This window comes from Chrysoperla carnea, chromosome 1, assembly GCF_905475395.1.
Source record: "Chrysoperla carnea chromosome 1, inChrCarn1.1, whole genome shotgun sequence".
Classification (NCBI taxonomy): domain Eukaryota; kingdom Metazoa; phylum Arthropoda; class Insecta; order Neuroptera; family Chrysopidae; genus Chrysoperla; species Chrysoperla carnea.
Window position 1 is genome coordinate 40,769,187 of NC_058337.1, and position 24,011 is coordinate 40,793,197.

Genomic DNA, 24,011 nt, shown 5'->3' on the forward strand with positions numbered 1-24,011 from the left:
ATTTTATTATTCAAATTAAGATGAGCATTTCTGTGGGCTGTATTATGCATTTTGTTAAAATATATCCCCTTCATATTGTGGGTCCTGAAGGATATTTTAACAAAATGCACAAATTTTATTGGTTACTACTACTATTATTTAAATTAACAGTGTTTTCTTGGGTTGGAAATGATGTCATTGTAATAGATTTTTTCCTAATTATTGTTATTTTGATATTTTGTATATATTTTAGATAGTCAAATGTAATAAAAAATACAGTCACTGAAATTGCAAAGCTTTAAGTAGCTAATACAAGTCTGTTCGTCATTATTTCACCAAACTCGTTATTCTCCCACACCTGCTAATTTTGTTTCTAAGAATTTGAAACACTATAACGTGTTATTGTAAAAGTTATTTTGCATAAGCAAAATTCCTAAAATTATCCCCCATACGAAAATATAAAACTTTAATTCTAAACTATTAATTAATCACAAAAGCTAGTAGGTTGAAATTTAAATAAAGAATAATAGAAATTTTCCGCCTATCTCTCTCTTAAAACCGAACACAGAGTATTAAATGTTTCGCAAATACTTATAATTTACCTATAATAATACACCTATAATCGAAATTTTTATTATTTCAGAATCACTATAAGAGCTTGCATTTCTAAACACTACTTAGATTGAACATTTGTTTCTTCTTTAATTTTAATTTCCAAGATATTGTAAATGACTTTACTTGTTTATACCTTTAGGTTACATCCGTTATTTTTCGAAACTGTTGCATCGTAGTGTATATATGGACTTAGATGTTGTGCACATATAACCTTTATTGTAAGAAACAACAATTTCGATAATAAAATTTTTCATAAAAATTGTCCACGGATTCATTATACACACTATATTGAAAATATAACGTGAACCTTTAATACAGGTACAAAGTTTTATAGCACACAGGTGTAAAATATAGGATATATAAATTAATATTAATTAAGTAGGCTTTATCGAATGGGAAATCATTAAAATTTATACTACCTATACATATATATTGTATGTATATTGATTTATCATTTTTTATTAATGATGGAAAATAAATTCCAACAATTTAAATATTGGGTAGATTAATCGTTTTTATTATTGTATTAAGGAATAAATGTATCACGTAAGGGTTGCGTAAATCATGCGAAGAAAAATTGTAAATCAAATGATTTCTTGTTGAGGAATTCTAAACATTTATAATGGAATCCCATAGCCTTGTTAATTGTCTGCATGGCTGGTATATAGAGATGTTTTCGAGAGAGCAAAAACAATACAGGTTGTGTTTACCGTAAATTATCGAAGCCAATTCCGCCATGTTGATTTTTTTTCTAATAACCTACCTAAGAACCTTTGGGTTTTTAAGACGAATAGAACGATACTGCTGCACTTCTGGGCGGGATATAAAGGCACATTCGACGCGGATTTGCTTGAAACCTACGGATAAATCGAAAAACATAAACTTTTTCATTGCAACGCATACAGGCTAGAATGATGGGAAATTTTTTGCAATCTACTCGAAATAAAGTTAAACCAACAAAATACGTTACAAATTTTAACTACCAATATTGCAAGCCCCGGAAAATCGAAAAAAACCCTGAAATTACGATTCTCTGTTGTATATACGCTAGAATGATGGAATTTTTAGCAATCGACTCGAAATAAAGTCAAACCATCAGAATACATTGAAAATTTTTAATACCAACATTGCAAGCCCCGGAAAATCGACAAAACATCCCACAAAATTACGTAAAATTACCAAATATGAATCGCTAGATTGAATAGAATTAATTTAAAATAAATTCAGCATCAAACAAACGAATGTCCTCATCAAAATTGAATAAACCAATCACTTTCATATAAAATAAAGGATTTGTTTTAGTTGAAGGTCATATATTTGAGGAAAATGTATATTCATGATCAAATAAATGAAAATGCAAACATGTGACCTGATATGACGTAATAAAGAAATTTATAAACATTCGTGTAAAAAATATAATCACTCCTTGGAATCCTCGTTGGGTTCACGGGAGAGTATACAGTTTAAAATTTATAAAATTCGTTTTAAGAATCGGAACTAGTAACCGGATTTATGTGATTATTATTTAAATTCAAAAATCATAGATAATTATCTTTTGACTCTGATGGACGTAGCAGACGAAAATTTTCGTATCTTTTTATCATTTTAATTAAGATATTTTTTTTTTTTTTTAATTTTTAACGTGTTAAATTCACTTAATGATAGTAACAGTTGTTTACTTTTAAATCTGTAGAAGGTGGAGCGACATTGCCGAAAATGTATGCATTCATTCAATACCCGTTATTTACAACATGTAAGAATTCCAATTTTTTAATCATTTATAACAAGAAAACAGATTTAAAAAAAAAATGTTTTATACGCAGGAGAACGCAAGGAATAACATATCGTAAATTCAGATTTTCAGGTACACATTGCTTTTATGTCCGATCAACCTTAGGTTGGAATTTTGGGTTATTATAATTTTGGATTGGAATTTTATTTTTTATCATCCACAATTATTGATTTCTCATTTTATATTTTATAAATATTAATATTTATCACTTATTCTAATACAAGTTGCAACGTTTTGTAGTTTTTTTTCTGTTGTACCTACGACAAAAGTGTTCGCTAGTAAACAACTGAATTCGCTAGTTTCCGCTAAAAAAATCATTTTAAACAAACTAAACGATATATAATTATTTACTACTTTTGATACGTGAAAAATATCTCGTCATTGACACTACTTTACGTTGACATTACGAATTTATTATGTTTATATTCTAAATACATAAAATGTTATTAGTCGGTATATCTACAACTTATTAATTCATATTCATACAAAAAACCTTTTAAAATTTCATTAATAATTCAATAAATTTTTCAAAACAATTTCTTTGATGTACTACTAATAATAGTTACATCACATATACAATTCAGTCAACGTATGATTTTTGCTAGACAAAAGCGTAAAACATATTTTTAAATAAAAAAAAGTAAGGCGTAAAAGTATTTGACTAATTTAGTCGTTTTTGGGTAGCTTATATAATTGTGAAAAAACACGTCTCCTCCTTTTCCCCTTTTAGGGATGTGGGCAAAAATGTTATAATAATCTGTGAGCCTCTAATCTGTAAAGGCCTGTTTGAATGTTGGAACCGAGTCATATTGTACTGTTGTTTATACCAACAATTCAGCATTGACAATGCAACAAACTTAAAAATTTAAGTTTATGCTATCCTGGGAACTTTAAAAATTTTTTTTGCTTGAAAGATTTCATAATAATACTAAGATCAATTAAAATATTTCGTAATAATACTAAAGAAATGAATATAATAAAGCTATGTCATATTTTTAAACAATTTACTATTCATTAGCCTTTCATGTTATATTTAAACAATTTGTTATCACCGCTAAATATATAAAGTTCCACTCAGTAAAGATATTTTTATAAATGAAATAAATTTAATCTGCACACTGTATGTAAGTATGCGTCTAAAGGTATATTATATTACAATTAATTAATCACAATTGAAAGGACTTGGTTGGTAAAATGGGGTAAATTAAAAAGGATTTAAAACAAAAAGTATAAAATATATAAAATACTTGACATATGTTTTGTTATAGTTGTAATTATTCACTCACATATAAGTTGGCCTGTGTTTGTTTATATGTTTTTATTATTACCCACCTTATTTAGTTAATTATTATGATTATATTTATGTACTTTTCGTCGTTTTTACAAAGAAGGATATTTCTCATTAGCAAAAATGTTAGTCTTAATTATGCTAATGAAAAAGGTTTTTTTATCCAGCCACAAACAGAAGAACGTTTTTAATTTCGTCCTGTTTATATTACCTAATTTTGTAAAGTTTACTTTTATTACGAAACTTGAAACCTTTTGAAAAAACTTTTTTCTGAGTCATTCAATTAATTATTACCGTCGATACAAAATGTTAGCTTGTATACCTAATTATTATGGTTTCTATAGAAAGTCTAGTCCACAAATAAAAAATTGGTGAAATATAGAAATAATGGTCTTAAAGATACGAAGATAGAAAGATAAGTATGGTATGATAGAAGCGTTATGATAGAAGTTGACCAAAATTGCATGATCTTTCATTTTATGTTAACGTAAAAAAGTTATTATAGGCAAAGTTAATTTTTTAAACTCTTTCGACGCTATTTTCTTAAGTATATATATAAGAAGGGCTCAAATGAAGCCACCAGTCAAAAAATTTTACGCTAATTATTTAAACATTTTTTTAAACTTAAAATTTAGACGAAAATTCGAGAAAGTTTTGTTAATTAACAATTGTCTAACTTGTTGAAAAATTAACTTTTAGATAAATTTCCAATAGTAGTGAATTCTTTAATATGTTTAGAATACACGTTTTTAACCTCATTACAACAATCTAAAAATGCCGCCAAAAAACCTATTTTCAACGTTAATTTAAATTTTAAATAATGGAAAAAGACTTGAAAAGTGAGTGTTTTTTATTTGTGAGTTTTTTATTTGTGTAGTGTAAAAGAATGTTTTTTAAAAATTTCTGAAATATGAATATTTTATGAAATATTGGCGACAAATTAAATAGCCTGTTATACCATGTATATATGAAATATACCTACATAGTATATTAAGTTTAGTCCCAAGTTTGTAACGCTTAAAACTATTGATGCTTTGAAATAAATTTTGGTATAGATGTTCATAGAATCACCTAATTAGTTCATTTCCGGTTGTCTGTCCGTCTGCCCGTCTTTTAGTCAACACGATAACTCAAAAACGAAAAGAGATATCAAGATGAAATTTTTATAGCGTACTCAGGACGTAAAAGTGAGGTCGAGTTCGTAAATAAGCAGTATAGGTCAATTGGGTCTTGGATCCTTATAAAAAAATTAACAACTTTTGTATAAAACATTTTTTTGTAAACATCACGGTTTACCCACGAGGGCGCTGATTAGGTGCAAATTTTATAGTATGTATTAATATGGAATATCAGTTATGTGTGTGGCTATTTAAAAGTGGATATCTTTTTTTATTTACGTAACGTCAAAAAACAAATACATGGTATTTAACTCAGTCCACTGTTTGTTTTAAATTGTTTTTCATCTATAATTGTTTATAACTGTTACACTTTTTTATCTGCTGAAAAACGCTTCTGGCACATTTAAGATCATCTAAACATCATTCCGAATACAACGATCTATCACACGTATTTTACGCCCATTATTTGATTATTTCATCAATTTGATCTTGTGTGCTTGTGACTAATATATTAATGTAAAAACTAACAAATCTGATTATCATATACTTTACAATCTTATTTTGAACACAAAATACGTGCCTACCTTTCCCATGCTTCGGGTTGGATAACTCAACACTAGGATTATCTAGAACTTTTAATAATAACATGGTACAAGTCTAAGGTGTATAAGTATAGGATAAAAAACAAGAAGTAAAGGAGACAAACATTTTACAAACAGTTGTTATAGAATAGAGAATACTTTTACTATTTGAGTATCTGAAACAAAAATTAAAACTTCGCTTTTATTTGTTAATTGAAAATATGACATTCATCATAAATGAAAATCGAACATATTTTTGTTACACTAGTTAAGAAATTTGGAATGCACAATCTTAAGATTTTAAAAACGAGTCAGTCGTCATAATTATTTTTCGAGCAGTAGGGCGTAAAAATTATTTATAGTCGATAAAGTAACTTGAATCTTAACAGGACTTTAGGATTTCACTATCAAGCATAAATTGTAAAAAAAATTGTAATGACTTCTAGAGGTGTTTCTACAAGGAAGAACCGAAAAATGAAGGTTCTAGATATTTTTATTGTATAAGTGAATGATAGGTGAAAATATGCCCCTTATTAGGTCATGAATACGCTGTCATCGATTACAAGAAAAATTTCACATGAAAAAGATATGGTGTGGTTCATTTTACCTTAAACGAAAGTATGTAATATTAACTATTATCTTCATAATCTTTGATTCCATTTATTTTCAATAACAAGTTAAATTTACAAAATTTAAAAATCCCCTGACAAATGCTTCGGCTACGGAACTCTTAACTAGTATTTGAAATATATCTAAGAACACTCTCCATTCAATTGCCTTTTTCCTCAAAGCCTTTTCCAAACTGCTCTGATTTGGAAGATCATCGCCAATCTTTAGTTTTTTCAGATACGTAACAATAAATTAGCTCTTGAATTAATCTCTAACACTTGAAATACTTTCGATAGCTAAGAGCACTCTGAATTAAATTACCCTTCAAACAAAACCAAAAAAATTTTAATTGGTTCATCCGTCAGGCGCTGCGATGTTTCAGCCACACATACAGGCATACACATATAGCGGCCAAACTTATAACACCCCAATTTTTTAGTTTGGGGGTTAAAAATAGAGTTTTTTTTTATTTAAGTCTTGGTTTCTCTTTAATTAAGAATGTACCTTTTGGCTATACTATACAAAAGTAAAAACCACATTTAATTTTTAGAGATTTTTATAATTGAAACTATAATAAATACTAAATAAACATTTCAATTTGTTAAAATTTATGAAATGAACATAATTTAATTATTTATTATATGATATTAATTATATACACATTAAATTATTTTAATTATGTGAGTACATTATTATACAAGTTTTGCTACACACCTATGGAGCTAGTCGCAGCCTTGTACCCATAACCTTATTAAAAAATTAAATTTTATCTCTTTTTTATCTGATAACGTAGCATGACTCTTCCTTATAAGCTCCGTGAAAATTATTCAAGCATTGATTTCATTTTTCATAGACACAACTTTTTTTTTATCCGTTTATTTTGATTTATTAATATATCTACTGTTCGTGAGGACTTATATCGGTATTCATGTGGGAAGAAGATTGAAATGATAAACGAAATCTGGTCATGGCTCCCTAATTTCACTCTTGAACTTGGTATTAGATCAAAAAACTCATTTGTATAGTGTATCATATAGTAACAAAGTATGAAAATAGGATTAATGTGAATTTAAGAGAGAGGGTATTTGTTTCGATTTTATCTCATAAATACGAGTATCATTGCATACCGAAAAAACTTTTTAGTGACACTTTTTTAAATTTTCGTTTTCAAAATATGTATAGTAATCACATTATAACCTACATGATAATGAAACAAGCAGGGCGGAGGGGTAGTTGAAGTGATGAGCCCAATCTGAACAAGATTATTCCATAGACCTTCAAAAGCTCGGTTTTAGCTAAACAGTGTTTTATATGTTTTTTCCTGTGAATTGTATTAAAATGCTTGGGGTATGTGAGGATTAAAATCAGTTTCTCGCACCTTTCCGTTGATTTTAATAAAGTTCTGCAATCTGATTTCTTGTCATTCCGAAGTATTTTTTAAACGACTATTTTTTCCTTAATAGCCCGTTGGTAAACCAGGCGAGTTAATTTTTTTTATATAAAACTCCTCAACCTCAGTGCATGTTATTTACCATGCTAACTGTCATAGCTATATCATGATATGTGAATAAGGGCTGACTGACCAGCCCTGTTCTAACTCCTAACTGACTGACAATCATTACTGTTATTTATATGCAATATACAATCTGTATAACACGACCACTATTCTATCGTTCGCTTGACTTACCGCAGTATGTGTGTGTACAAAACTACTATAATCAAACCTCAAATGTAAAGTATGCTTTAGTAAATTCAACGAATTTTTTTTTTGTCCTGACGCTCTTCCATTATGAGATTTTTTAATTTTACTTGTGAAGATAGTATTTAGAGCTTTACTCAAAAAACTATTTTTCACTTCTTTATCTATATTTTCAGGCTTACCCTGACCTTGCTCGAAGAATGGAAGTGTACAAAGGTGAAAACCATTTTCTAATAAATAGTATCTTATGACAGACCTGTACTACTCTGGTAACTGCAAAAATAATGCCATTGAAAGACATTATTTTTATTTTTAAAACTTAAACTTCTTACAAAATTATTGGCTATTTACCACATTATTTTGAAACAAAATTTTCGCACCAACTAGATTCACAAGTAAAATTTAATATATAAAATCTTGTTGAGTAAAGGACAAAACATAAAAGTATGGCCGACCTAGACAACCTTCCCTTGATAATGATATCAATTATAAACACTTATTAAACAGAGTATGACGTAAATTTATATTTCCTGACAAAATTTAATAACTTGTTTGTATTCATAACAAGTATAAATATAAATTCATTTATCGAAAGAGATAACAACTCAGTAAACACAATTACAGATAAATAAAAACAAGGAATTTATCTATTTTATCTTTTTATGTTAATTTTTTGAGAGAACATAGCTTTCATAAGGATGTAGATGCAATTTTCCGTTGGAAACAATAGACCTGAAAAACAAAAATTATGTTTGAATAGACTGAAAGGAAATATGGCAATACAGATATTAATTTGCATCCTCGGTATATACTAAAATATATTGACTATGAGACCAATTGCAAACAAAAGTTGTGTCTTTTAAATAGAATACTTTTTGGCATTGTTCATCTATTTTTTTTAACAATTAAAATATCAATTTGTTGTTAAAAGTAGACGAGTCTGATATGTTTCTTATTTGAGAAAATTTAAAATGTTCTATTTACTTTGATGACAACAGGAAAATTATGAATTGCGCCACGATCTTAGAACTAATTAATATCCATTTTATTATTCTTTTAAAAAAAATAATTTGCAAATTAACTCAAAAATGATTAAGTCTTACATTCGAGAAAATATTTTTGCATTTTATCTGATCTGTATCGTTTGATTTCAATATCAAAAAACAAAAACGGTTTTATATAGTTTTCTGTCGGAATAATTTCCCATAAACTATCAATGGTTGACGACTTGAAATTTTTACTTGTTGCGAATAATTACAAAAAATGTTGAAAAAGCGTTTCGAGTTTTGTGCACCCTCTTATTGAAAGCATACTTTACACGATAATGATGTATATGTACTAGTAAAAATAATTTTTGCAATATATTTTAGTTTTAAGAAGTATTTAATAATAATAATAATGTAATTTACCCTTGTGTTTGCGCTGCACCAACACTAGAAACTTCAATTTTCAAATTTTCTGCAAGTATTTTATCGATTTTAGATAAATCGACTTCTTCATGTATATCACCAAAATTAATCGCAGTCAAAAATAATTTTGAATTATTTAACTTTCGTAAAATTAGTAACACATTTGAACCTTCTACGTGTGAAGAAAAATCACCATTAATCAACGCATCAGCTTGTCTTAATTTCACCAAATCTTTGTACACTTTATAATGAGACTCTTTTTCAGCTTTTTGTTTTTTTAAATTAGTTTCCTTATATTTTTGACTGACTGGTAACCATGTTTTTTCTGCAGTACTGAATCCAGCATTCTTACTATCATCCCATTGTAATGGTGTACGTTCTGGATCACGAGTAGCTCCTAAGTAATTTTCTTCACCAGCATTAATTGCTTGTGGATCTTGAGTTTCTTCCCAGGTTACAAATCCATCTTCTTGTCCAAATTCTTCACCATTATATGTAACGGCTACTCCTGGTAATGTCATTGTCAACATATTTAAACCATCAATTCGTTTTACCCCAACACGATCAGCTACACGATGTTGATCATGATTTCCCAACTAAAATTTTTATTGTAATTTATAATTTATGTTAAAATCTTTAAAAAAAAATTCAAACCAATTTAACGTATGGGGTTAAGATTGAAACTTAAAAACTTAAAAATATCTACTGAGATTTGTAAATTTCAACTTAACGGCAACTTGAAGAATTTGTGATTAAAGTAACGTCTGGACACTTACGGAGCAAATGTAACAAATATTTAAAAGCAATCGAAGTACACAGTGTCAGCGACAATCGCCAAGTTGATCAAAAGCTAGCTGAAACAACAACAGCTTCTGATGATGATGGTGAGCTATGAAATGCATGTTATGAGGCCGACGCCAGGATCACACCGAGATCTTTAATTTGTGTTTCTATCACAAATTTGATGAGAACTGAGAGGCATCTCTTAGCTTAATCGTAAAATAAAAAATATAAATATTTTTACTTACGACCCAATTAGGTGTTCGTCCTTTTGGAACTTTGTTAAAATAGTTGTCAACCACATTTTTAAGGTCTTGTGCGTTTGATGACTGTGATATGCCCATTATTATATAAAAATTAAATGGGAAACAAGCGCCATCATGAGTCTCATTTCCAAAATATTTAATAGTTTTATCAATTTCACTATAAGACTCCGTCATTATCACTCTTGGAACTTTATCTGTTGCAGCTGCATGTTCTTTCAACACATCTCGCCATTGTACAACCATATCATAATTTAATGGTTGATCTTCTGTATAAATATGGTTTAAATAACAATAGTCGTCAGGAGAACAATTTCCACTCAACGGTTCATCAGGTAATGCTTCATCCTCACCCAAAGCTGAAATAATATCAACTCGGAATCCAGCAACACCTCGGTTCATCCAAAATCGTAAAACATCTTTCATTTCCTTAACCAAATTTGGATCACGATAATTAAGATCTGGTTGTTGAATTGCAAATAGATGCAGATAATATTGTCCACGTTCTTCATTCCATTCCCATGCAGAAAATTTGAAATAACTATTCCAATTATTTGGAGGCTGTCTGGTTCCATTAACAATTTTTGCATCAGCCCATACATAATAATTTGTATAAGGGTCAATACGTTTCACAGACTTCTTGAACCATTCATGTTTATCACTAGAATGGTTTGGTACAAAATCTAAAACGATTTTTAAACCCAATTTTTTTGCTTCCGCTATCAAATTATCAAAGTCTTCTAAAGTCCCATATAATGGATCGACATCCGTAAAATTGGCTATGTCATACCCACCATCGACTTGCGGTGATGTGTATATTGGTGATAGCCATGCTGCTGTTACACCAAGATCTTTTATATGAGAAAGCTGACTTTGTATACCTTTTAAGTCTCCACTTCCATCACCATCACTGTCTTTAAATGATCTTGGATATATTTGATAAAACACTGCAGTTTGCCACCATTCTTTTTCTGTTAATGGTATTTCATTCTTATCAATTGGATTGCAAGTAACAAATACTAAACATCCAAGTAACAATAAACATATGGTTATTTGTAGTCGCATTGTTTATTTTTCTTCAATTTAAATAACAAATCAGAATCTTTTTACTTATATATTAAGTAATATGTACTTCAAATTACAAATTTGAAGTATTTATTGACAATCTCACTGATTAGCTATCGTTGTGATTTATCTTTTAAGTTTGAATGGGGTAAAACAGGCCACTTATATACCTAAAAAAAATAAATACAAGTGAAGATACCAACTTAAAAATAGTACTAATGTTTGAATTATTTATTTTATTAAAATAATTATTTATTTTAAATAATGATGTATTATTTATTTTTTCGTTCAAAGATTTAGACAGGTGTTTATGATGAATAACAATTCATTTATAAATGTAGAAACATTAAATTGTTGCCACTTTGGAAAGCACCTAATTGTTTATGTATCGACTTACTTTTCAATTTGATATTTTTGAAATATTTAAAATTTGACATCAAATTTTTTAATTTTTTTGTACATTAAATCATTGTAATAATTGCGCTTGATAAAAATACAATTACAAGTATTGAAACAACGTTGTCCCGTAAAAACGTAACTCCAATTCATGAATACCTATACTACGTTTAGCCTGTCCGCTAAACCCCAATTTAACTCCTATTTATTGGAGTGGCCTGACCTTCGACCTTTGGCCTGACCTTTGATAGTAGAGCTCGCTGCGCTCGCATATGGCTCTAATAAATGCCTATTGACAATACCTGAATACTATTAAAAATACATAGTACACATAGTATACATAATGTGATATGATTTATATGCGCTCCCACCATTTAATGAAATTTCATTTTTTTGGTACGGGGCCCTCAAAAACAGTTGTACTGGACCAAATTGTAAATCTAAACCATTCTCGAATCTCCACGAACACACACAAAAAATTTCATCAAAATCGGTCCAGCCGTCTAGGAGGAGTTCAATTACATACACACGCACACAAGAAATATATATATTAAGATTAAGACGAATAAAAATCCCAAAATACTTCACCAAGGAATAAAAAACTGCCTGCCATTGAAATATTTTGCAAGGGTACTGAAAGACATAACTATCCTTAATTTGCGAGGAGTACATATTATTTGAAGCTGAATTTATATATAAGGAATATAATTCTAAGAGAACTTGTCTTTTCTTAGTTTCCCCTATAGTTTAATAAATGACATTGAAAACAATCTTATCAATATTTTGACCAGTAAAATAAAAATTCAAATTCCTCTAATAGATAATTTAAACATCGATATGTACGGCATGATTCAAAAAATAGTAGCTCTAAAATTTAGACATTTCGGATTCTGGATTTTTGGTATATAAAATTGTCCACCTTTTGTGTACTTTCTTGCACGTTAAGATACGGAAAGTTTCCGATATCATATATTACTCTAGAACTATTCATCCAAAGATATGCAAATTTTGAATTTAGGGCTGTTTTATATCTAGTTAGAACCGCCTATTGAGTACTTCCTTTTACTTTACCATATAGCAAAGTTTAGTTATTTCTCTGTCCGACAGGAAGATATGGTTGTACGCTTTTAAAAAATACTATAAGCAGTTAGCTTTGTACCAATGTGTAGTTTGAATTTGCTTCAATGAGTTGAATTTTACGTGAACATTTTAAGTGATACCTTTTTGTCGCTTTATTGCGCTTTTGAATTGTTGACGTATGGTCAAAGTTTAGGTATTTTTATATAATACTTATGTAAACATTTCCCCTAAATATTCCACTTTGTCTTATAAAAGAAATTTCTTCAAGCATGATCTCATTCTCATTTTGTAAGCCTATATTTTGAAAGACTTTGGATGGTTTGATTAGTTTCTAACTTGAACTTGAATTTCAATGTTTTATAATCTCGTCTATCATAGTTTTCAATCGAAAAGTGTTCAAGGCTATTTTTAAATAAATTATCTTTGTTCTGATACCAATTTCGATTCGGTGTTGATATTGAGGTTTATATGACATGAACAGGTATGTCAATATAGATAATTACATCGATTTGTTAACCAATCGAAATTGTTATAAAAAAATGATAATTTAATTACGTGAATAACGGTATAGGCAATTGCCTGCACAATTGCCTGCAAAAACTCGGTCTTCTATATAATTTAAAAAACCAACTTCACTGTTCTGTCCGTGTAGTGATAATTATTCTCTTAAAGTGATAAAAAAAATGTAGTAGTCAATATGCCTATTCAATGTTCAAAAATATCAGATATTAACAATTCTGCTTTATAAAAGCTGTATTACTTCAAGAGTCAAGGGACTCAGAGTGCATTTTTTTGTGTGTATGTCATACATTTTATTAACAACAAACAGTTTATTATTTAGGTAAAGGAAAGTTCACTTGGAATTTTTTTTGATTAAAATGAACAATAATTAAAAATTATTATCATAAGTATAAATACAAATTTTATCGATTTCAAGTGTTTATCGGACTTTAAGTAAGTTATACAGAGATCTATTTTAACCGTTTGGATATATATTGGCATTTGTTTCATAGGAAATGTTTTGAAAACAATTTACACTTACAGGGAAAGTTTGGCCAAGTAGATCTTATGTTTCAATTAGTCCCATTCGATTTATATATTTTGTTTTTCGAATTAAGCCCAAGGATGGCGCTACATGTGAATTACCATATACTTCGAATTGCTTAAAAATCAAATGCTATAATTGATTTGACTTTACTATATTATGATTATTTTACTGTATGTTGCTGGTTTCTGAGCTTCCTTGGCTGCAGGAGAGAGGTGCTCCTTTCAAAGTTACAAAAAAGTAACTTTTATTGTAACGTATAGTGTTGGGCATTTAATCAAAGTCAAAAGTCTTGAAGAGAATGTTAGAATAATACATGGGCTTTTCACAGAAAATCAAAAAATGCCCTTGTTACGCTGCCCGTAAAAGGTTCACTGTAAAATTTTACATTCATACCAAGTGACTGGCAAACCATAAGCGGAAATTTTTTCAATAATTATTACCGGTGTGGGCTAACCAAATTTCAATTAAAACTGCCAGTAACAGCAACAAGAAACAAAAGAAATTTAGTTATATGGTATCTTTCAAAAGAGAATCAAAATAAATTCAAGCAAAATTTCAATGGCCCGCACTGTATATAGAGTCGTAGTTTAAGATTTTAATGTAGTCTTAGTTTAATCTCTGCTTTTTGACCTGACATTTATTACTGAGATTATCCAGAGATAAATGACCTTTATGTACAACTATTCAGTGGATGTTTCACAATTTCACGCCACTATTTTAGTTTTTATACCTCAAAATTAGCATAAGATTTCATACAGGTAATCATGTGTCAGACCAAGTAGCCGTAGTCTAAGAAGATTTAAAATAATAGTCGTAATAATTGTTTATAGTGGCTAGTTTGGCAGGTGATTAAAAATGCAAAAACTAGTAACAAATACTGATATCGGAAAATACTTCTTGTAGGTCTTCAACATTCTAAGTATGCAATATTCTATAATCACAATCAAAAATGATTACAAAAAGTTTTTTTTTTTTTTTTTAAATTTAAGCTTTTGTTCTATCTCTAACTGTTTACAAGATTCCGTAGAACTGTTTACAAATTACTTTTCACGTAGAACTTACTGTTTACAAAGTCCTTTTTTCGTTCTGAGCACGTTATAAAAATTTCATCTTAATATCTCTTTTCGTTTTTGATTTATCGTGATGACGGATGGATGAACGAGTAGAAAATGGACCAATTTAGTGATTTTATAAAAACTTATAAATAGATTTTGTACGTATTATGAATATTTCAAAGCGTTACAAATTTGAGGCTAAAATTAGTATACCTTGATATATATTTCAAATGTATAGGGTATCAAAACTTTTTATTTAACTTCATTTGCCTATCCTGGATAATTTGACCATTTTGCAACTCGGTAACATGGGTTTTCTGAACCTATATTGACTCTTTAAGAAACACCAAAAAAAAATTGGTATCTTAAAAATTGGCTCTCTTGTGCTCCATTACGACTTGCATTATATTTATGATATAGTAATTTAAAGAGCTTTTTATTACAATTTAATTACCCATAAGATAATTATTATTATATTTTAATAATTAAATATTATTGTTATTATTAATATTGTTATGTAAAATTGATCATAATAACGATATATTTTATATGAATATGTGAGAGTCTATAATATAATTATTTTATCATTAATTATGATATTAAATTAATGTAATGTAGGTATGGCTATTATAATAAAATATTTATATTACACTAGCAGTTACTTATCCGCTGGACCATTTTAACTTTAATAAGAAAGACGACAGTGTAACATCCTTCACTTATCTTGGCCTCATGTGCCCTTCCTTTTATTTTTAAAAGTAGTGAAAGTTCCTCCCGGGACAATGTTTTCATAAGGACGCATCAATACCAAATTTCAAGTGGATATCAAGGAATAGCGTTTTACAAGACACATTTATACCAAATTTCAAGTGGATACGTCTTGTAGATTTTTGATAACCCCACAAGAACAGGTAATAAACTATATGAGTGTTAAATTTCATCGATACCCGTTCAACCATTTGCCGTTACTGAATAAAAAACGTCAAAACATCCAAACATACAAACATACAAACTTTCGCATGTATAATATTGCTATGATAATAAATACATACCGACATTAAATATCCATATGAATATATCATATTTAAATTAAGTTAATATTAAAATGTTTCTTATTTGGATACTCTATTAATGGTCCAAGAGCTCTCTATAAGGATATTGTATCAAAGACGTATCTACAGAACGAAATAAGATTTGTGTTTATAATTAATACAGAAAAAGCTTCAATTATATCAATCACTACCTACAACTTTGAAAGGGTCAAGTAATTAGTGGAAACATAAAAGTAATATGGTCTGACTAAATCCTTACAAATAATCTCTCGTGTTAAATACTCTGTATATACGAAATATATATCAAGGTACACTAATTTTAGTCTCTAGTTTATAACTCTTAGAATTAAAATTGATGCCACAAACAAAATTTTGGTATAGGTGTTCATAAAATCAACTAATTTTAAATTAGGGCAAAACTTTGGTGTCCATTTTCAACTAGTGAGTCTTGTGAAAAGTTTTGGAAATACAAAGAAATGTCTTCCAGTCTAAATTTACAAGACTAGAACAAATTGCGGGTAATAGACCCACGTTAATGTTTTTTGTTTGCTTTTTTTTGTTTTTTTATAAATTCTTCAATTAATTAAACTTAATGCAAGCTCTGATATTCAACATTTTCTATACAGTGTATTTCAACAACGAACTTAGCCAATTGCTTATTTTCACTTGTTTTTATCTGAAAGTGTTATATTATCAACCTTATATTATCAACAGTCAAATGGTGCGGCATGTATCATGTTCACAAAGTAAGCGAAATACGTATAAGGTCAAAACATTATCAAAACAAAAGCAAGTATACTTTTATTTTTATACCATGTATATATGCATACACAGTATTCTAAGCTTAGTCCCAAGTTTGTAACGCTTAAAAATATTGATTCTACGAACAAAATTTTGGTATAGGTGTTCATAATATCACCTAAAGAGTCCCTTTCCGGTTGTCTGTCTGTATGTCTGCCAACACAATAACTTGATGTCTAGCTGAAATTTTTATAGTGTACTCAGGGCGTAAAAAGTGAGGTTGAGTTCGTAAATGAGCAACATAGGTCAACAGAGTCCTGGGTCTGTAGGATCCATCTTGTAAACCAATCCTGCCTTTTTTCTTTTGGTATATCAAAAAACAACTTTTGTTTTGTTTTTTGTTTTTGTTTTTCGTAAACATCACCGTTTACCCGTGGCGGCACTAGGTTAGAATGTTATATATTATGTATTTATTATATAGAAATATCAGTTATGTGTGTGTGATACCCCAGTCGAGTTATATATGCACGACTGTGGCTATCTAAGAGTGACTATCTTTCTTTACTTACATGACGTAAACAAACAAACGATTGCATAATCAGCACTTTCTATACATGGTATTTCATCAATTAACTCAGTCAATTGTTTGTTTCACTTGTAATGTTTAATAAGAATATTTAATACGTACCTACTTGTGGTTTTCAAAAAATATGAAGAGTGAAAAATTCACTTATTGCGACTTTTTCGTGTTTTTTTCAATTTTTTTTTTTTAATGTAAAATTTAAAAATTTCGGTCACAAAAACTTAGCTTCAAGTCATTTTGGTCAAAAGAGATACGAAATGCGATTAAGAGTAAATCGTGAACAATCAGCCAAATCTCTTTCGGAGAACGTTTTAAGTAGCTTCAGATTGCTTAGGTCTAGGGATACTATGGTAAAGTTGATTTAAGCATGCGCTATTTTTTTCGTGTTATTTTTGTCGCGATTCACTTGTTTAATTATTTTTGCCTTGGGTTATTATAACTATAAGCTATTATATCCTAATATATACTGTTTATTTTATCATGCATGGAATTTTTACGGTTGAGTTGGCTCTTGCTAATTAATATTATGAGTATTATTTATACGGACAGTATGTCCCAGAAGTCCTCATTAAGTAAATTATAATATAATTCAGGGTCAAATTAGAAAATTTTTCTTCATTAAAATAAAATTTTTGGTGGAAATATTTTTTTGAAAAAGTCTATCTACACATGATAATGTCTCGCAATTTTGAAATTATGTTTGATCATCGGTTTTTAGGATGCTATTTTAAAATCAACTTTCAGAGTAGGCAAGGCAGGATAATGTACTGTTTCAAAAGAAATTTGTTTGTTTCAAATAAAACATCTCATAAGTACTTTGGATTAAACCTTCATCTTCAAGGTCATTTAAAATTCCAATAGTTTTCATCACTGGCACTTAAGTGATAGAAGTTCACTTTAAATGAGAACATTTTCCATCACATACAATTTTTTGAAATATGAATAGATTGGCCAAAAATTGAATGTAAAATTCTTTAATATACAGGTTGTTTTAAATTGACATCGACATTGACGAAAATATCTCCTATTTTTTGTTTGGATCACAAATATTATATATTTTTTCAGATAAAAATTATCTTTTTTCCTCTATAAAATACGAATCAACTACAAAAAATATATAAAAAATAAAATTGACAACCTCTGCTGATAAAAATGAACCTAGAACCTATCCACCTAAAAATAAATTTTTTTGCAAATGTTAAAAAAATCATCCTAAATACATGAAAACGCCTTGAAATTATGTTTGGCTAAAGGTTTTTGGGACGATATAAGTTGTAGCAAAAATTAAAAATTTAGACGCAAAATTTAACAGTTGTAGTAAATTGAAAACACTTGATTTTTTATACAGAATTTATCAATTTAAAGCGATCTATTTTTTACCAGTGACGAAAAAGAGTTGAGGGCTTAGAGGTTTTGGTTCAATGTTGCTGATGTTGCCGTTATTTAATACGAATAATTTTTGCTACAAAAAGAATTTTTGGAACATACTGTATATACATATCATGTTGAAATATATTTAAATTATTGGTCTTTAGTGGTCTAATAATTATTCTATAACCTAATATTATTCCATTATGTATTTGGTGTCAAAGAGATTCGTAAAATATTTGAAATACCCATTAAATCAAGGACGCACTGTTAAAAAAGTATCATCGTTATTATTAAATTAGGTAGAGAGTGAAATAAGGTTCTTCATTTAATGGTTGCGTTAACTACGGTTACTAGTGTCTATCACCGAAAAAAGCTGTAAAAATTTGCTTATTTCAAAATAATTTTAAGACAAATTTTTTAAATAATTTCCCTTTATAACAGATAGTTTGAAGTTGCTCCGCAAAATATATTGTATGTTATTGGAAAAAAAAGTATTCAAATCAGTTAAGTGGAACAGTAATTTAAATATGATTTAGTTTTTTTCATTAAATAATGTAATTTTCATTTGCCAGACAGATGCAGGTCATACTTTCCGACCCTATGTTTAATTATTATCTGAAAATCATGCGTTATTAATTAAACACTTGAAAATATAGCCAGCTTTCGTACCATAAAGTAGCTTATGTGGTTCAAAATACAACTTACAATGGACTTATATAAATAACAAACATTAATTGATCTTGAGGAAACTTTAGAAAAAGGGACAAGTTAATCCAATGGATTTATAGTCGCATCAATGAATGTTTTTAGTCAGGAGTCCTCAATGACAGTTCCGATTTTGATAATTTTTTTTTCATAATGATTCTTTTTGTATATTATTTAAAATCAGAAACATTTCAGATGGGGGAAATAATCTGGAGGGGGAATAGGCAATGTCGCGGCTGATATACCTATATAAAAAAATAAAAGAGACACCAAGCTGAAATTTTAACAGGGTACTTTGAATGTAAAAAGTGAGTTTGAGCTCTTAAATGAACAACATAGGTCAATTAAACCTTGGATCTGTAGGATCCATCTTGTAAATCATTAGAGATAGAACAAAAGTTTCTAATGTAAAAATGTAATAAAAATGTAATGTTCAAATGTAAAAATGTTTCTAATAAAAAAATTGCAAATATTTTTTGCAACATTTTTTCGTAAACATGATGGATAACCCGTGAAAACGCTAATTAATGTAAAGCTTTTGTGTCCATTTTCTCCAAAGCTATAAGATAGGGAGTTGAAAATTGGCAAATGCAAGCACTGATACTCAACACTTTCTATACAGGGTAATTTAACAATTAACTCGGTCAATTGTTTGTTTATATTGAAATAAAATATCTTTTATAATTTTTAAGAATTTATGCACAAACAGAGCCTCTGAAAATAATGCTAGAGGATTGGAATTTTTAATACAATTTAAATAAATACCCAGGCAGTATTAAATTTTAATCACTTCCACTCCTGAATCTGTTTGTGGCATTGACAAAGTTGACTTGTTCAACATTGTTTAGAGCTAGGTAATAGTGAGAAATGATGGCTTTATAGTTTTTTTCGTACCAGGGATTTTATTAATTGTTTCTCATTTTATTATTGTTCCATGAACACTTTTAGTCACAAAAAAATTGAGTATAAATGTAGACTCTTCTAATAATCATTAATAGCTTATTCTGAATTGGTGATACAAATTTCTTCGTGCAAATTGGCGTCTTTATTATAAACGATATTTACTTATTCATAGTCAAGAGATTTTTAAGAAATTTAATAAATTTTCAAAACAGGAAAGTTACTTAATGAATAAAAATGAAGTCCAAAAATAGCATAAAATCTTTTTTATTTCCATGTACTAATTAAAGGGGGCCCTGTAATCCTTTAGAAATATTTACCCGTCTTGTTTACTTGTTGAACGCGAAGTTTGGGTGTATCGGTATCTTACATAGATAAAAACAAACATATAGTTTCGCACCCCGCTCCTCTGCATCGATTTGATTTTGTTTCGGACAGTTGTCAAAAAATTATTCAACCAAAGAAAGAGAAATATATTTAATCTTTTTCAAGCAGCGCTTTTTGACATGGATAGAAGATATAAGATATGTCTTTTAGTCTAGTTAACATCCACGATTTTTTCTAACTTTTTTGTATATTCTCCGAAAATTACGATATCGTAATTTTATGTAGAAAGTTTACTGAAAAAAATGAAATGGCGCTAAAAAAAATTGCAAAAGTTATAAACAATTAAGTGAAAAATAAAATAGGGGGTTCAGTTTTTTTTTGAATAACTCAAAAAATATTGAAAATTTTCGAAATCTGAAAAAAGATCCAAAAAGATGAAGAAATTTCCTAAAATAAAGTTTCTGCTGCCGAAATTGTATCTCTAATATTTATAATTTTTACAGAGCCTTGAAAATAGCGCAAAATATGACAAGTTTGGCTCTCGCGCGCGTTCTGTCTTTGAGACCTACTAACAAAAAAAATTATTTAAACATATAAAATATGAATATTAATAAATAAAAAAATTAATGTAGTTTTGAGATACATGAATAAACAATAATCCGTGGTTGAAAATTTTTTTTCCTAATTTTTGCATTAGTTATGTAATTGTTAACTAAAAATTTTTTCTATATATAATGTTAACATAAAATCTCCGATAATTATTAAATTAAAACCCCAGAATTTTTTCCCACCGTGAAGTTATTCTTATTAAGCTTACAAATAAATTACCGTTTTTAAAATTTTAAAATTTTGATTTTTCAATTTGTTATTAACATTTGAATATTAACAAATGAAAAAAAGTAATGAAAAGAAATATTTTTTTTAAATTTTTTTATTGTTTTAATTTTTTATAATTAAAAGCTACATAAAAATAATTTTTTAAAATCTTTTACAATTGTTGTTTAAAAAATTGTTATAAACAAATACATTGTTTATGAGTAAATCGATTAAAAAAAACCAGAAAGTTTTTTAACGGTTTTTATTGTCTGTTATTGCTAAAACAAAACTTATTCAATTATTTTCTCGTAAACTATAAATTTGAAATTTGAAGAATATGTTTTAAGTATTTATATGTTTGGAATTTATAATTACTGTCTAGAATGATTTCCATATATTTTCTTCATATACACATCATAATAATTATCATCATATACGATGCTTCAAAAACCACCGCATATGAAGAGTAGGATGATATAGAAGATATTGTAAAGGTATGTTCTCACAGTTTAATGCTGAAATGTGAAATCCTGTCCTGACTTTCACTCAGGAGGATCGGGTTCGATTTCCGGTATTGTATCGTAATGTAAGAGGTTGCTCTTACGTTTTAATGCTGAAATGTGGAGAAAAAATAATACCAACTTCTGACGTCTTGAAATCCACTTTCTGAGGGTAAATGGTTGGTTTGTGTAACCAAAGCAATATATACGAAGTAGTATCCATGGGCCACATTGATCTTGCATACGATCAATAAGAAGTAAGAATCACCAGATCGTTACAATATAATTCTAAGTAGAATTTTCTTGTGTAATTTTTGGTTCTGGTGAAGGTACCATTGGCAAGATAAAACGTACCAAACTACGCTTAAAATTATAAAATTTTCTATCGAAAAATTTTAAATGTTATATGTTTTAAAACCTTGAATGAGAATAGCTCTGTCAAATAATAAAATTACAGGAAATTTAAAGATAAAATTTATAGAAAATTTAATTTTCTACCACCAATTAGACTCAAAGCACTCTAAAATTTATAAACCATAATAACGAATTAACTATAAACAGTGGATCGAATCAAAAAATTTTAAAATAATTTTCCACTAAGAATTTCATCGTATATAGGCATCAATTTGGTTTTCTACTTAGAAAATTTATTAACACTTTGTATAAATAAATATACCTATGTATTTATGGTAAATAAAATTAAATTTGTCATTTTGAATTGAGTAACACATTGTTGTAATAAGTGTTATTTATATACAAATTAAAATTAGTACATTAAAATAAGATAATTACTCAAGATAATTCTTACTTTGTAATAAAAGCAAATAATCCATCTCGGCGAAATGTGTCTTTGTTGTCTCTGTGGGAAGTATATAAATGGGAAGAATAACTTTCTTATAGCAAATTATTTAAGTCAATCCGAAAATGGAAATATTAAAATATTAAAATTTACTATTATCTCTTTTTGTTTTTGGATAGTTGTTTTTTAAATTACCAATTTGAATTAACAACTGATTGAATTCTCGATATCTTTCATCCAAAATGCAGGTACTCAATTAGTTTATCCAGGAATTTGGATGTTATAAACTCATTGTAGGAAATACTTTATAATTATCAGTTATATCTCTTCTGAAAATATGAAATTCCCCGAAATAATAAATGAAATTTCAAAGCATAAAGTTAGTAATCGGGATGATAATTTATACATATTACGTTGTTATGGTAAATGCAACGGCACAGCCTTCATTAATATATGATATATGGTATGTATGGTAGGCCATACATACTATTAGTTACCAAGCATAGTTAATAACGTGTGTCCGTTACAACTTCAACGAAAACAGGCACTTCAATTGTAAAGTGAAGTGATTGAGTGAAGTGAGGCACTTAAAAAATAAAATAATGCTATCAAGATTTTCACATCTTTTTTTTTTTTAAAAAAAAAAGGAACTTTACGTCCGCTCTTTGAAATAAACATTTGCCACAGTCATTATTTGGATGGCAGAATGGTGTTGCTTTTTAATTATAGTTATTATATCTGGTTTGTAAAAGTTGATGATTTTGTATGAGAATAGCGATTGCTGATCAAAAGCTACAATCAAATAAATTGTAAGGAAATTCACAGGGCTAGCTAGTAAGAAATAATAATATTAAATTTAACGTGTTTGATATTAATACCATCAGAATCATATGAGCTTTATTAGATATTCAGACCATTTCATGATGAAAAGATGTTTTTTATTTCACTTATAATATTGATTGTTACGTACGGAAGAATGAATGTCTCATAGCTTGGTTTTTTCAAAAAGGTTTGTTTCCGTAATGCCCCACAATTCACAAGTGCACATGTTGAAAATGAAATAGTCGGTTTTATATTTGTGGTTAGTACACATTTAAAAACCAAGCTATGAGACATTCAGGCTTCCGTACGTAGCACTCAATATTATAAGTGAAATAAAAAACATCTTTTTATCATGAAATGGTCTGAATATCTAATAAAGCTCATATGATTCTGATGGTATTAATATCAAACACGTTAAATTTAATATTATTATTTCTTACTAGCTAGCCCCGTGAATTTCCTTACAATTTATTTGATTGTAGCTTTTGATCAGCAATCGCTATTCTCATACAAAATCATAAGAAAAACTAAGAAAAACTATAGATGGCTACTTGAAATTTTTCGATCATTGATAAAATGTAATTTTGTCAGAGGTAAGGTAACATATTTTAAAATGTA

At 28.4% G+C, this 24,011-nt stretch overlaps 2 protein-coding genes across 2 annotated transcripts in view; both read right to left on the reverse strand.

Moving 5' to 3' along the window:
- LOC123304978 (acid sphingomyelinase-like phosphodiesterase 3b) overlaps nt 1–24,011 on the reverse strand; it is a 984,284-nt gene that overhangs the window by 598,907 nt on the left and 361,366 nt on the right. The gene's annotated exons all lie outside the window — the stretch shown is intronic.
- LOC123290685 (maltase A3-like) lies at nt 8,324–11,246 on the reverse strand. The gene is made up of 3 exons (XM_044870946.1): nt 10,119–11,246; nt 9,091–9,686; nt 8,324–8,413 (listed from the first exon to the last, which is right to left on the reverse strand). Exons 1-3 carry the CDS (start codon nt 11,196–11,198, stop codon nt 8,347–8,349), a joined length of 1,743 nt encoding a protein of 580 aa, XP_044726881.1. The 5' UTR covers nt 11,199–11,246; the 3' UTR covers nt 8,324–8,346.

Bases quoted from the DNA above. Each gene is read 5' to 3' on its own strand.
- LOC123290685 (XM_044870946.1), bottom strand. From the start codon at position 11,198: ATGCGACTACAAATAACCATATGTTTATTGTTACTTGGATGTTTAGTA. The intron at 9,687-10,118 runs GTAAGTAAAAAT...TAAAAATTTTAG, and splicing joins GACGAACACCTAATTGGGTC to TTGGGAAATCATGATCAACA. The intron at 8,414-9,090 runs GTAAATTACATT...TTTGTTTTTCAG, and splicing joins GGTGCAGCGCAAACACAAGG to GTCTATTGTTTCCAACGGAA.